The sequence below is a fragment of the Budorcas taxicolor genome, chromosome 24 (genome assembly GCF_023091745.1).
Source record: "Budorcas taxicolor isolate Tak-1 chromosome 24, Takin1.1, whole genome shotgun sequence".
Lineage (NCBI taxonomy): Eukaryota > Metazoa > Chordata > Mammalia > Artiodactyla > Bovidae > Budorcas > Budorcas taxicolor.
The window spans coordinates 14,999,425-15,014,718 of NC_068933.1; the positions used below are offsets into that span (position 1 = coordinate 14,999,425).

The following is a 15,294-nucleotide window of genomic DNA, read 5'->3' on the forward strand; positions in this document are numbered from 1 at the left end:
TGACAGCCGTCCACAGGACTTGTCTGCTTGTGGTCCTGGCCACAGCTGATTGGTGGCAGGGAGGGCTAGATGCCGTGTTGGAGTAAGGTAAGGAGCAGGAGGTGAGGAGTCTCACCCTGGTTCTCTCTCACAGCCAGGGCTCGAGAGAGAGCAGAGTACCCGATGCATAGCAAGGACTCAGCAGAACATTAGCTCTGCTATATTGAACCCTCGGTAACATCTGACATAGATCATGCATCCACTCAGCGCGTTCCCTGAGTCCCGACGGTATTGCCGGGCACTGTTGTGGGTGCTGGTGGCACAGCCGTGTATAAACAAACAAAATGCTACTTTTTGAGGACACACTTGGAGGACAAGTAAGTAAAATAGATAGTATGGCAGTCGTGCTGCAGAGAAAGTATAAAGCCGTGCGGGAGAAGACTGGTGTTTCAGGGTGGAGGTTGCAGGGAGAAGGAGGGTGACCAGAGATGTCTTTGCTGAGCTCTGAACTAGGGACCTGAAGGGGACAGGGAACAGAGCCAGGCAGATTCTTGGGGGATCTGCTGAGATAATGGCTGTTGAAGCCCCACAGGAAGCTACGCAGTGTGTTCAGGAAGCTGGTCACCAGAGACCATGTAGCATCCAGGAGAGGCAAATCCAAAGACAGCCCTGTAGCCTAGGGATTCACTGTTTTTACAGATTATACGCCATATAGTTATTAAAAAACGTTGGCTCTGCTTCCTGCGCTGTGTGTTCTGTCCTTGTAACTCACCTGTTTTATACCTGGCGGTTTGTACCTCTTCGTCCCCTTCACCCGCGTTGACCCTCCCCACACTCCTCTTCGCTCTGGTAACCAGTAGTTTGTTACTTGTGAGTCTGTTTCTTTTTTGTTGTATCCATTCGTTTCTTTTTTTTAGATTCCATATATAAGTGAAAGCATACAGTATTTATTTTTTTTCTCTCTGACTGACTTCACTAAATATAATGACCCCCAGGTCTATCCGTGTCACAAATGGCCAATTTTCAGCCCCACATTTTCACAAATTTGGCCCAGCATGACCGTGTTCCCTCCCTCTTTGGCACCTTCTCCTCTGACTGCCTACCACCCATCTGTCTCATTCAAGGTAAGGAAACTGCCGCCATGAAGGCTGATCTCCTGAGAGCCAGGAACATGAAAAGGTACATTAACCAGCTGACTGTGGCGAAGAAGCAGTGTGAGAAGAGGATCAGAGTCCTGGGAGGCCCTGCCTATGACCAGCAAGAGGACGGGGCCTCTGACGAAGGGGAAGGGCCTCAGAGCCAGAAGGTAGAACTTGGCGGTTTCTTGTTTTGCCATTTTGTGTTTGTTGTGAACGCTGATGTCACCACGTAGACAGTGCTTTCACTTCTTGGTAATTTAACCTAAAAGATGTATTCCCTAACACAAACTCACATGTTGACTTCTGGGAGTCAAGAATCCACATTTCTTAGTGTCCTTGACTTCCGCGAGTGGTATTTGGTGTGATCAGGAGGTGTGAGATGCGTGTGTGTGTGTTTACACGCCTGTGTGTGTTTTCCTATCTCCCTTTTGTCCTCCCACCATCCCAGAGGAGCGTATTTATATTTTCAAGGGCCCAATCAGATTACTCACTATTAATTGGATAGAAATTACCAGCCGCGAAGCAGAAGGTCTCCTAGAGGTTATTTTACTTAGCTCTAGCCACAGGGCTATGAATATGTACTCTGTGTCTCCATTTTACAAAAGATGAAGAAACAGTTAGTGTAAGTAAATTACCTACTAAGGCCATGTGGATAGGAAGAGACAGAACTATATAAAAACCCGGATCTGGTTGGTTCACAAGGCTGAGTATAGCTGAGGATCCTGCACTTGAATGTGAAAAGACTCCCCGGCTCTGTCTCCCCTGAAGTTCTTACAGAGCTCTCAATCCACCTTTCTTTCTTGACTTCCGTACTGTTTTTAGTTTGCTAAATCTTTTGGCCTGAATACAAATCAGGTAATTTCTTAAGAAGAGTAAGTCTTTTATTATGGGATGGGGGGAACGGATAGTTTGGGATGGACATGTACACACTGCTCTATTTAAAATGGGTAACCAACAAGGACCTACTGTAAAGCTCAGGGAGCTCTGCTCAGTGTCATGTGGTAGCCTGGATGGGAGGAAAGGATGCAAGTATATGTATGGCTGAGTCCCTTTGCTGTCCACCTGAAAAATATCATAACATTGTTAATCAACTATAGTCCAGTATAAAATAAAAGTTTCAACAACAACAAAAAAGTTATGCTACAGAGTCAGAAAGCCTGGCTCTTAAATCCCAGGTTCACTGGGGATTCACTTTGGGCAAGTCAGTTAGCCTCTCTGTACTCTGTTTGTAAAGTAACAATAGGTGTACAGACTGTACAGGGCATGATAATTATGGAATTTAATGTACATAAAATGATAAGCACAGTAGCCAGTATATAATGAGCACTCAATAAACATCTGTTACAACTGGCATTAATTATTCGGGGGTATGTTTTAGTGATGTCATAAATGTAAGAGGAATCCAGTTGTGAACTCTCCTTTCAGGATAAAAAACATCGTTCCCAGGATCTGGTTCTCCACATTCTCTTTAGTCTGCTATTGACAATTTGATGAGTATATTGTGGATATTCCATAGCCGGAGAATCTTGGGCCTGGGTCCCTCTTGGTAACATGTTGGGTGTTTTAGGAGAATGTTTATTTACTATTCTAGGCCTTGTGGTCTTTTTGAGTGCTATAGGGATGTATTTCCTATAGAAAAATTAGCCTGTGGGTTAAGAGACAACACACACAAAACATAAAACTAGTTAATAGCATACGCATCATGAAACCAGATCCAGTGGGACTGGGACATAGTGAAAAGAAGTAAATAAAAATCCCTGACGGGGAATAAAGAATGATCACAGGGCACCTTCCAGCCTGAAACACTCCGTGGCCTTTGGCACAGGAAACATCCACCAGGACAGTTTTTTGTTTTCTGCCCAGAGATTATTTGTGGCAGCACCCCTCCCAGAATTACCAGAGGTTTTAGGACAGAAAGAAATGTGTTAATCCAACAGAGGTAATTAACACAAGAGCATAGTGTTTGCTGTATGGAAGCCCTTAGTAAATGGTAATTGGTATTATGTTGTGTATATATACTTGTATTTTTAAATCATCTATTGAGCAGTAGTGTCCACTTTGACCTACCCAGTGTTCTCTTTCCCACTTCTGTACGAAGTCTCAGAATTTCTGAGAATAGCTCATCTCAGATTAATGCAGGGAGGTTGGGTTCATCTCACGTTAACATATTTGATTCACAAGTGTGCCATCTGTTCATCCTGGTCACCCAGACCCACACCGTTAGTGTGCGTTACTCAGTGAAAGGCTTATGCAGGCTTCAAGAGAAAATTAAAAACAGAAACAAAAAACTTGGAGTAGAGAACTTAAGGTTAATTCACCAGCTAAGATATGAGATGAATCAGATGTTAAATTAATCATTTATTTGTTTATGTGTGCGCTTTTAGAACTAAACATAAGAGTGTTCATAAGACACAATAAGAGAATAAAAGCGGCTATTATTTTAGATGTTTTGGGCTTAATTTTGCAAATACAAGAATTTGTATCTAACTTGGAATTTATTTCAGTCTGAGATTAGACTGGGAAGACTTCCTTAGAACTGTTGGATGTCTCTCCTGCTCAGCTCCTCCCTGTGTTGAAAATGGGTTGTTCTCCGATTAATCTGTCATTCCTATCAGAGTTGATATGGGAGCCTTCAGACTTCTTTGGAGCCTGTACAGTTAGAATTTGTACTTTAAAATGCTTCACTGGTAGGTTTACCTGAAGTGAGGGTACGTTCTATGATTTCCCAAAGTTAGTACACTACATCCTAAGTATTAATGATCTGTAGCAAGGGATGGTCATTCTTTTAATTAGTTACCAAAAGCTGCTAGAAAAATGCCTGCCCCTTTCTGCCCACAAAACAGATTGAAGACTTACTGTGCATGGCTGAGGAGGTGAACATGCATTGATCATATGCACTTGATTTTAGAAAAATCTTACTGATAACATTTCTGAAATTTTTCCATCTGCTACAATGTTAGTTTTAGTTCAGTTCAGTTCAGTTCAGTCGTTCAGTCGTGTCTGACTCTTTGCGACCCCATGAATCGCAGCACGCTAGGCCTCCCTGTCTATCACCAACTCCCGGAGTTCACTCAGATTCACGTGCATCAAGTCAGTGATGCCATCCAGCCATCTCATCCTCTGTCGTCCCCTTCTCCTCCTGCCCCCAATCCCTCCCAGCATCAGAGTCTTTTCCAATGAGTCAACTCTTCACATGAGGTGGCCAAAGTACTGGAGTTTCAGCTTTAGCATCATTCCTTCCAAAGAAATCCCAAGGCTGATCTCCTTCAGAATGGACTGGTTGGATCTCCTTGTGGTCCAAGGGACTCTCAAGAGTCTTCTCACAGTTCAAAAGCATCAATTCTTCAGCGCTCAGCCTTCTTCACAGTCCAACTCTCACATCCATACATGACTACTGGAAAAACCATAGCCTTGACTAGATGGACCTTAGTCGGCAAAGTAATGTCTCTGCTTTTGAATATGCTATCTAGGTTGGTCATGACTTTTCTTCCAAGGAGTAAGGGTCTTTTAATTTCATGGCTGCAGTCACCATCTGCAGTTATTTTGGAGCCCCAAAAGATAAAGTCTAAAGAATCTTAAATATAAGTTATCCTTTTATTGCCTTAGACTTGCTGCTGCTGCTGCTAAGTCGCCTCAGTCGTGTCTGACTCTGTGCAACCCCAGAGACGGCAGCCCACCAGACTCCCCCGTCCCTGGGATTCTCTAGGCAAGAACACTGGAGTGGGTTGCCATTTCCTTCTCCAGTGCATGAAAGTGAAAGGTGAAAGTGAAGTTGCTCAGTCAAGTCTGACTCTTAACGACCCCATGGACTGCACCCCACCAGGCTCCTCTGTCCATGGGATCCTCTAGGCGAGAGTACTGGAGTGGGGTGCCATTGCCCTCTCCGCATTATACTTAGACATCATTTTTATTACTAAATAGGTAACTCAGGATATAGGAGTTAAATCCCTTCTAAACTAATTTGGGGCATTTCTCCTTGTTAAGTCCTGAATTACTATAAAGGTTATCCACTTTTTCTTTAGCGGTCCGTGCTCAAGATTGATCGCACTGTGTCTTCAGGTAGTGGTTTTTCTTAAGATGTAAGCACTCAAAATAGTAAATGAAGGGGTAATTTTGAAAATTCCATACATTGGACTTTTTTTTTTTAATTTCAAAAAGTAGAATTTTTTGTGTGTGATTCAGTAATACATATACACATATATTACTCTTGAAATTATTTCCCATTATAAATTATTACAAGATATTGACTATAGGTCCCAGTGCTACACAGTAAACCTTTGTTGCTTGTTTCATATCTGTTTTTTCAAATTAGAAATCTCAAGCCTTTATCAAGCATAGTAGAGAAGTTTTTGTTACATATAAATAATGTGTACAATATATATGTTTTAGAAAATTTATGAATTTTTGCGTAACTGAAGAATTTATGACATTTTGATTCCACTTGTTTGACCTAGTGTGAATAGAATCCTAGACATACAATGGACTTTTTATGGGTTAATTAAAATAATATGATACATACAAGAGATTTTTTTTAAATGAATGTGATATTATAAACAAAAAGGCAAGGTATGAAATCATTCGTAGATTTCCTTACCTATATGAAAATAGGATGGAAAACAAAAATACCAATTTATTAGAGTCCAGCTACCTGGTCTTTTAAACATCTCTCTTGACTTTTTCTACTATGAGCATGGTTGCTTTCAGCAGTTCATCACGCAAGGCAGGGATTTTTATCTGTTTCTTAGAAATGTGCCTGATACAGAATAGAAGCCAAATAAATCCTTTGGTGAATGAGCTAATGGTTAATAGAAAATTGGTATTTTTTGAATATGTGCACTTTGAATGTTCAGTAAGCTTTTTCAGTTTAAAGTTTAGGAAGGTGAAACAGGCACTCTATGACCTTAGAAAATGAGGCATTTTTTTCCCTGAATGTGGAAATGAATCCTTTGGAAGTCAAAGTGAACTGATATATAAAATTAGATTTTTAAAAACTCCTAATTACATTTGCTTCATAGATTCTTCATTTCGAAGATATCTTGGCCAACGCTGTCTACCGAGAGCAGTTTCGAACATACATGGAAAGGATGGACAAGAGAGCTCTAATTAGTTTTTGGGAGTCTGTGGAGTACTTAAAGAATGCTAACAAGGTAGGATATATAGGTCCAAAGGAATGTTAATCACTGGCTGATGAAAACTTGTGTTTTAGGCAGTGTATCTGTGTTTTTCAATAAAGCGTAAGATAAGCTATACATTAAAATAATACTTTAAACCAGACATATCATTGGCATTATGTTCTAGCTCACAATGGTAAATAAAAATTAGATTTTATTTTTATAGAAAGTGCTTTTAAATGTGTAGTCAAGGAGAAAAGATTTACAGATGTACCAGTTCCTGAATTTAATTTCAGGTAGTTTTTTGTAATTCATTATCAAAAGGCACATCTTACCCACTTTGCTATTATAAGTTTGGTTTTATCACCTGTACCTCATTCTCATAACCTTGTTATTTTTAATAATATTGTAATGTGCACACTTAACTGTCCTTTTATTTTAAATGATTGTGTTAAGGAAGACAAAAAATAATTCTTGATTACGGATGCCTGTTACAGAGGAAAGCCCAATAATGAGCATTGTGTTTTGTGCTTGGCAAGTTCTCAATATATATTTAAGAATTAAGTTGAAGAATGTGAAATACATATCTGTGAATTTATATCAACAAACATATAATAATATATACAGCATATATAATATGTGCATTCTGAGAGGCTTATTAAAATAAGCCCAAAGAGCACTACCTACATTAAATTACTCGTTTATACTTAATATGAATATTGCTAGAGCATAACACCAACTTAGAAGACATCATAAATCACAGCTGTGTTGGTTAAGGAACTAAATCCAGTCTTGTACTATTTTGAAATCTTAGGAATTTCTTTCAGTGTTAATTTATAAGCCACCAATGACCTCATTTTACTCAATATTGTACTAGCCAGCTTTATTACATATTTCATCTACCAGACTTGACTACAAACTTGGATTTGGCTGCTATCAGAGGAATACTGTAAAGAGCAATCTAAAAAAATTTCCTAAACTATTAAAAACAAGTTGAAAAATGTCAGTACAGCAAGAAGGTATAGCTTCCTCAAATAACTCTCTTTTGATCTAGCAACACTGATTAGGATGTGAAAGCTCCACAACGTTGTCTATGTTCGTTCGTAGCATTCACTAAGGCGCTTATCTTTATTTTATTGCTGCTGTTAAAGACTCTGCATCATCCCTAGAGTTGTCTCTAGCAGAAATGCAAAGGTTCTGTTAATCAGATGTAAGAGATGTTTGCACATTCAAAGTAGGATGGCTGTGACCTAAGTCTAGTGTTTAAGACCAAGCTTGATTACAGTGTAGTAAGTCATCATTCTGAAGAATATGTCTCTTACTTCCACAGTTATTATATTGACTTTCTGCTGGAGTAGGAAGTTGGCACTTCTATTTATATTAGATGGAAAAGTCAAATTGAATTTAGCTAATGAATTATATTCCTGTGAAACTGAGATTTATGAGAAGGGAATCCACTGCAAGAAGAGAACTGTTCTCATTCTTTGTTTTTTCCTTTCAGCATTAAAAAGAATTCATATTTGTTAACTGTTCAGTGTAAAGTGTTCCTTTTAAGGACTCAACTGGTGTTTTTTCAGGGTCTGATGCTCACCCCTTGGCCCTGAATGTGCCCACAAAGCTGCACACTCATCCTGCATTCCAGTGTCTTCCTTCCACCTTTAAAATGCAGCGAATTCGGAAGAAAATAGTTTTTCTCAGAGATGGTATGTCATACTTTCTCTTTCCTTGTCTTCCCATCTTTTCAGAATGAAATCCCGCAATTAGTTGGTGAAATTTACCAGAATTTCTTCGTGGAGAGCAAAGAAATATCAGTGGAAAAATCACTTTACAAAGAAATCCAGCAGTGTCTTGTGGGCAATAAAGGGATTGAAGTGTTCTGCAAAATCCAGGGAGACGTTTATGAGACCCTGAAGGATAGGTATTACCCTTCATTCATTGTCAGCGACCTGTATGAGAGACTGATGATGAAAGAGGAAGAAAAACATGTCTCACAGTTGGTTTCCAACAAGGATGAAGTGGTGAGTCTCCTTTACCTTTCTGCTGCCTTTCAAGTGCTTACGCGTTGGACGTGACTAGGTGGGCGCAGATTGTGGGAGTCAGATAGGGTGTGCGCCTTCGTCTTGTAACATATAGGACTTCGAAGCACCTCACTGCTTCTGGTCGGTGCTTCTTTCTTTGTCCTGACCGGCTGGGTACCGCTACCCAGCATTGAGTCAGAGACCTCCTTGCTCTGCCTGGGACACATGTGAGTTTGACGCCTGAAAAGTGAGGGCAGGACTCTTGGCGGGTGGGGGAGACATTTGCGACTTAAGCCAAGTAAGAGAATCAGTAGCTTGACAGTCTAGCCTGAGACCAGACAAAAAGGATGGGGAAAAGATGAGAGGCAGAGAATGTAGGAAGACCTGCAGGGAATATTTTGGAGTTTAAACACAATCAGGTGAAATTAAGATGTTTTGAAACAAATCTTGTCCAACCATACCTGAATTCTAATTTTCTTACAGTGTATTAGATCATTTTGGGTAGCCCAGTGGCCATCTCCCTTTCGCTATTAATGATTTATATAAGTTTGAAAGTTTTGAAAGTACAAAGAAAAAGTGTTTTAGAGTCACTTTACATAGAAAGATTGTAATGTATCTTGGATTCTCTCTTTCTGTCCACTTCACTGTATCTCAAGCCCTGAGGAATCAGGTGCTTCTTCATGATAGTTTTAGAAGTGGATGTCTCTGAACTTCATTCAGACTTTTTAAAAAAAGTTCTCTTATGGATCTTTACATTTTCAGTGAACAGAACCACTAAACTAATTGGTCACTACTCATTGCATTTTATTTTTAGAATAGCACAGCTAAAACAAACTGGTCTTTATCTCTAGCTCAAAAATTAAAATGGTTGATGTGTAAATGTTGTGAACAGTTTATTCAGATTAGTAAAAACGTGAGTATCCAACACATAAATTGAATAAAGACTTGAACTGCCTGTTGATACAATAGGTAATAAATCGTAAACAAAAAGGGAAAATGTCCGGCGTCACCTAGGATTCAAAGAAGGGTGACTCGTGTCACTGACCGTTTGAAAGTTCCTATTCTTTGTTTTAGTACAGTCACTTTTAGAAATTTATCCTATGAAAATAATTTAAATGTAGGGGGGAAAAGGTTTATGCACTATGGAGTTTATTTTAACACATCTGGGATGGCAAAAAAGCAGAAATCAACCCACAGCAGGAGTAGCAATAGGAATGTGCCTCAGTTTATTATCAATTCATAGAATACTCTGCAGCCATAGCAGTTATAATTTTGAAGATTACAGTACCCTCAAATATGCAGCATTGTAGTAATATATTTTATGAGAAAGGCAGAATACCCTCTTGAATGTATAAAGGCGTAGAATAATGTCATAATACATATACTCATGGACAAGAATTAGGGAGAATATATAAAAATGGAAACAGCCTGGTATTCTATGATTACTAATATTTTCCTTTGACATTTTTTTTTTTCTTTACTGTTGGTTACAAGTGAGAAAAACTAGAAGAAACAAATGTGGAAGAAAGTTAAGGAGTAAACGAACCAGAAGACAATTCTCAGCAGTTCTTTCATGTTCCTGCTGCTCATGAATCTAATTACCAACATGCTGTTTGTTGGTAATCTATTCAGGTTTTTCCCAAATTATGTAGTTCTTTATGAACCTTAAGTCACTTTCAAGTGCTAACCACCTAACTTGTAAAATAATCTACCTCTTGATTAGTAAAATACATTTTTAAAAGAAGGGCTGAGCAAAGTGTATGCTAAAAATACCTTCACTAGTGGGAATTTGGAAATTTTATTTTAAAAGCTCCTGGAGTTGGTGGTGGACAGGGAAGCCTGGCGTGCTACAGTCCACAGGGTTGCAAAGAGTCGGACATGACTGAGCGACTGAACTGAACTGATTTTAAAGAGACTCGCATGAATTTTTCATAATATCCTAGGAGACCAAAAGCAAGCAAGCCAGGTCTCAGGATTTTGGGGGCAGAGTTTAGGCACAGAACATCTGGGTTTAGTTGGAAATATAACTCAGTTGCCTTCCCTTGTTCTGTGCAGGTTCCCATTTGGGAGATAGCAATATGAAATTTTTTTCCTCCTTTCTTTAGGCTATTAAATATTTCATTTTTCACTGCAATTCCAAATACCAGTTACTTTGATTCTGAATACTGTGATTTTTCACTTTGCTGAGAAAAAGCAGGCTGCTTTTAGGCTTTCTACTATGGTTCTTTCCTCAGTGGAATCCAGTGATTTGGAGTGGTGTATTGTCATGCCCTAGAGCCTGTAGTGTAGGTAATACTGAGGGAAAATTCCATCTGTATGAGATACGGTGGTTCACGTGGCATTCTCCACCAGGACCCGGGAGGTGAGGTCGGTGAGGAAGCTGTGGATGAAGGCTCCAGTCGGGTTAATGAACAAGCCAGCTTTGCTGTAAACAAGCTACGAGAACTAAATGAGAAACTTGAGTATAAAAGGCAAGCTCTAAATTCTATTCAAAGTGCGCCAAAACCCGACAAAAAGGTAACTCTTCCATTTTCAAGGTTGTCTGTAAAAGTTGCCATTTTTCTAATTTGATAGAAATTCTTTAAGTTCCACTTTTTTTGTTTTTATGGGTTTTGGGTTTTTTTGCTTATAGAATAGAATTCGGGGGCATTTGTCTTTTACCTGTTATGGTCTGGTTTGTGTTCTCCATCCTGGGCTATAACTCTCTGTCTTTTATTTGACTTGTCTGCAGTGCCTTTGGGAAAGGGGCTGAACTGCCCCTTGTGCCATAGTTATTTCTAGAAGTGAGTTAACTAAGCAGGGACCATCTTAATTTTTTTTTTCTTTCAAACACTCCAAGCACAGCTTAGATCATCTCATAGAATTATGCAAGAAACAGATTGTTTGGGGACTTCCCTGGCGGTCTAGTGGTTAAGACATTGCTTCCGACGCAGGTTTGATCCCTGGTCAGGGAACTAAGATCCCATATGCCATGCTGTGCGGCTAAAAAGTGGGGGGGGGCGGGGGGGAAGGATTGTTTTGCTAGAAACCAACAGACTTTGAAAGTTAAAAAAAAATGTAAACAGCATCTCACCCAGGCAATGGTGCGGTCTCTTGCTTTGTGTTCCTGCTTCTTGGGTCCGACAAGGAGGTTTCCCTTAATGTAGCTACGGCTGGCGCTCTTTGCTCTGCCAACCTGATCTCCTCTGACACCTTCTGTATGTGCGTTCAGAAATTTCAGTGATGAGTAAGTGCAGGGCAGGATGAAGAACCAGAGTAAACAGAGAAACCTGCCCTGGTCGGGGTTGGTGGGGAGGGGGTGCGGGGGGCTCAAACATGCTGACGGTGGAACCAGAGATGAAACAATTACAGCCTGTGCTGATGATACAGTGCAGGACAGGCCTGCTGCAGGCTCCCTCAAGAAGGAACAGGTCCTTGTAGACTGCATGATCAGGAGAGTTTTGAGGCAAAGCTACTGGCTTCAAATGATAGAGTTGCGTAAATTGTGGGGTGTCTTCCCCTTAATCTGTGTCTTCCATAATGTCTTTCTTTCTTTGTAGTTTTCATTGTAGGAATCTTTCACCTCCTTGCTAAACTTAATTTCCTAAGTATTTTGTGATTTTTTTTTTATGCTATTGTAAATGGAACTGTTTTCTTAATTTCCTTTTTGGAGTATGCAATGTCAGTATATAGAAACAAAGCTGACTTGTGTGTGTTGATTTGGTAACGTGCTACTTTCGTGAACTGCACAGCATTTTAGATGGTTTTGTAACTCCCAGGATGTTTCCCCCTGTGACAGATTGTTTCTAAATTGAAAGAGGAGATAATTCTAATAGAGAAAGAACGCACAGACCTCCAGTTGCACATGGCGCGAACAGACTGGTGGTGTGAGAACCTGGGCTTGTGGAAAGCCTCCATCACCAGTGGAGAGGTAGGCCTGACTGCTTCCCTTCCCAGTTGATTACCTATTTGTTCCCAGAGTGTTAAGTTTGACTTTACCAGATTAGATATTGTCCCAAAGAATTAGGGTTGGGAGTCAAAAGCTCATGTTCATCCTTCTGGACTGCCCTCGTCCTCTCGCTCCGTATCTCCGTTCTATTCCTGACCGGGAGCTGTTTGTCGGGTTGCCTGGTATAGATCTCGTCTCCCTCCCCTTGAGACAGAAGGTTGTCCTCATTCACAAATCATAAGCAACTCTCAGATAGAAACAGTTGATGTCCTCAAATTACCAATTTCCTTTTCTACCGAGGTTGGAAAAAAATGGAAAACACTACTTGAAATTTGGAGATGAAAATTTTTTAATGTATTTCTGATTGATCCATTCTGCTGATGTCAGTGGCTCAAACATCAGTAGCTCTAAGATCTTTAAAAATGAATATTTCCTTCTGGAATTAGAAATATTTTGCTCTTCTCTGAGGGACATGGGACAGTAGTTTTCAGAATATACCATATCCCTTTTTTTGAATGTAAAAATAATTTCATTTGATGGAAAAATGCTTATATACATTCATATCATTAGTGTAAACTTCCTTTCCATCTAACTGACTGTTGACACCTGGAGAAGAAAGTCAGGTCCACCCTACCTAGAGATTATCATGCTCATGCTAAGCAGAGAAAGTCAATATCATATAATATCACTCGTGGAATCTGAGTTTAAAAAATGATATAAATGAATTTATTTATAAAACAGAAACAGACTCACAGATTTCGAAAACAAACTTATAGTTCAGTTCAGTCATTCAGTTGTGTCCGACTCTTTGCAACCCCATGGACCACAGCACGCCAGGCTTCCCTGTCCATCACCAACTCCCAGAACTTGCTCAGACTCATGTCCATCAAATCGGTGATGCCATCCAGCCATATTATCCTCTGTTATCACCTTTTCCCCCTGCCCTCAATCTTTCCCAGCATCAGGGTCTTTTCCAGTGAGTCAGTTCGTCTCATCAGGTGGCCAGAGTGTTGGAGCTTCAGCTTCAGTATCAGTCCTTCCAATGAATATTCAGGACTGATTTCCTTTAGAATTAACTGGTTTGATCTTCTTGCAGTCCAAGGGACTCTAAGAGTCTTCTCCAACACCACAGTTCAAAAGCATCAAACTTACTGTTACCAAAGGGGAAAGTGTAGGGTGGTGGAGGTATAAATTAGGAGGTTACAATTAACACACACACATACACACGCACTCACACACACACACTTGTGCCCACAGACATATACATACACACACACACACCCTGTCGCACACACACACACCCTGTCACACACACACACACTCACACACCCTGTCACATACCCTCACACACACACATACACACACACTTGTGCCCACACACACATTCACTCACTCACTCACACACACACACACACACACACACACACACACTATTGATCCTCAGTGTGACTGTTGGTCTCCATCATTGTTTCATATGTCTGGACCAGTACTCAACTCCTGAGATTTTCAAGGGCCCATCTGCCCAACTTATCTGTGTCCATCCCTGCTTTTCCCATCATCAGTGGCCTGACACTCTCTCTTGGGGAAAGGCTTAGAATTCACAATCTGAAATTCACTTCTTGTTTAGGAAGCAAAACCGTGCACGTTCTCCAGGTGCCGGCCTGAAAGCCACGCCACGCGAGCGCTTACCCAGCGCCGTCCGTGTGCCTTTGGTGCTCGCTGTCCTCCCGTTAAGGTGCAGGTCAGGTGCCTTTGTCGAGGGGAGGGGGACAGCGGGTCAGGCGAGGTTGCCCAGAGCCTAGAACACTGAGAAACGCTTACTCACTGCTGATGGAATCACCTTTGGTGTAGAAGTCTAGGAAGGGGCACTCAGGGCACGTGGTGTCAAAAGGTATAAAAGAGGAGCCCCTGGGGGTGAGGTACGAACCGATTCTCTTGCCTCCTCAGCTTTGCCCAGAGCTGCCTCTGGCGTTTCACAGTTGCTTACAATTGTCTTCCAAAGGCAGATACTGAGGAGGGGAGGGAAGGAGGAAAATCCCTCACAAGGCCCTTTGCCCTGGTCATCAGTTGTTACTCAGGAGCTTGCTGTGACCTTGGTCCCTGGAAAGATAACGGCAGTGGACACAGAGGGGTCGTCTGACCACCCAGCATCTGCGAAGCAGCCCCCCGTGGGAACGGGGGGGGGGTGTTCCCCTCCAGATTTCTGAGCCAGGCGAGGCTCCGCGAGCTGTGCCCCCGGGACAGCCGCGGGCTATCTGTGCCCCACCTCCTGCCTCCCACGAGGGACGGTGGTCCTCCTGCCCAGTGGGCTCAGCTGGTGCTCAGCAGAATGGCGTCCCTTTGCTTTGCTCTTCTGTTTACTCTGTCTCTGATTCGGTTCATGACGCTAATTCAAGCTTCAGTTGAGCATATTTTCTTTTTGTTTCTTCTCTTATCCATTTACATTAGGAGCAATGGTGGCCTTTTCTGAATTATGACAGGGTGTGTGTGTGAGTGCCTAAGAGCTGTCTTCAGTTGGGAGGTAGAGGAAATCATGTCTCCCAACGTGAAATTTCATGAAAACAGAAACCACGGTGTGTGGAGTCCTGTGTTAAACTGGGGAAGCCTCCCCTCCTTCTCTGAGAGAGGTTTTGCTCTCTCACACCTGTCTGCTTACTGTTAATTTGCCTTTTCAAGGAAACACAGTTAGGATGTTGAGTTCACTGGGCTAGTTTTCTTTTGCCGCAGAGCAAATTTTCTCGCATTTCATGGCTCAAAACATCACCCATTTTTAGCTCACAATTCTGCAGGTCGAGAGTCCAGCTATGTGACTGGGTTCTCTGCTCGCTGTATCGTAAGGCTGAAGTCAGGCTGCTGGCCAGACTAAGTTCCTGTCTGGAGAGTCCGGGGGAAGTCTCCCTCCAGGTTCATTCAGGTTCTTGGCAGAACCGGGTTCCCAGTGGGGCTGAGGTCTCTGTTCTCCTGCTGTCAGCCTGGCATTGTTCTCAGGTCCTAGAGATACTCCAGATCTTTCTGCGTGGCCCAGTCCATCTTTCGGCCTGCACCGCATATCAGATCCTTCTTGTGCTTCCTCTGATTCTTTTTCTACTCACCAAAGAAATCCCTCTGCTTCTGCAAGG

The 15,294-nt window shown here is 41.5% G+C and overlaps 1 protein-coding gene across 1 annotated transcript in view; it reads left to right on the forward strand.

Annotated features, from left to right (window-relative positions):
* Positions 1 to 15,294, forward strand: part of SNX25 (sorting nexin 25) — a 90,905-nt gene that overhangs the window by 58,534 nt on the left and 17,077 nt on the right. Inside the window, exons 7-11 of the mRNA XM_052661411.1 lie at positions 1,104 to 1,285; positions 6,134 to 6,265; positions 7,975 to 8,247; positions 10,600 to 10,764; positions 12,026 to 12,157. Coding sequence (XP_052517371.1) covers positions 1,104 to 1,285; positions 6,134 to 6,265; positions 7,975 to 8,247; positions 10,600 to 10,764; positions 12,026 to 12,157 — 884 coding nt within the window. The remainder of the gene's footprint in view (positions 1 to 1,103; positions 1,286 to 6,133; positions 6,266 to 7,974; positions 8,248 to 10,599; positions 10,765 to 12,025; positions 12,158 to 15,294) is intronic.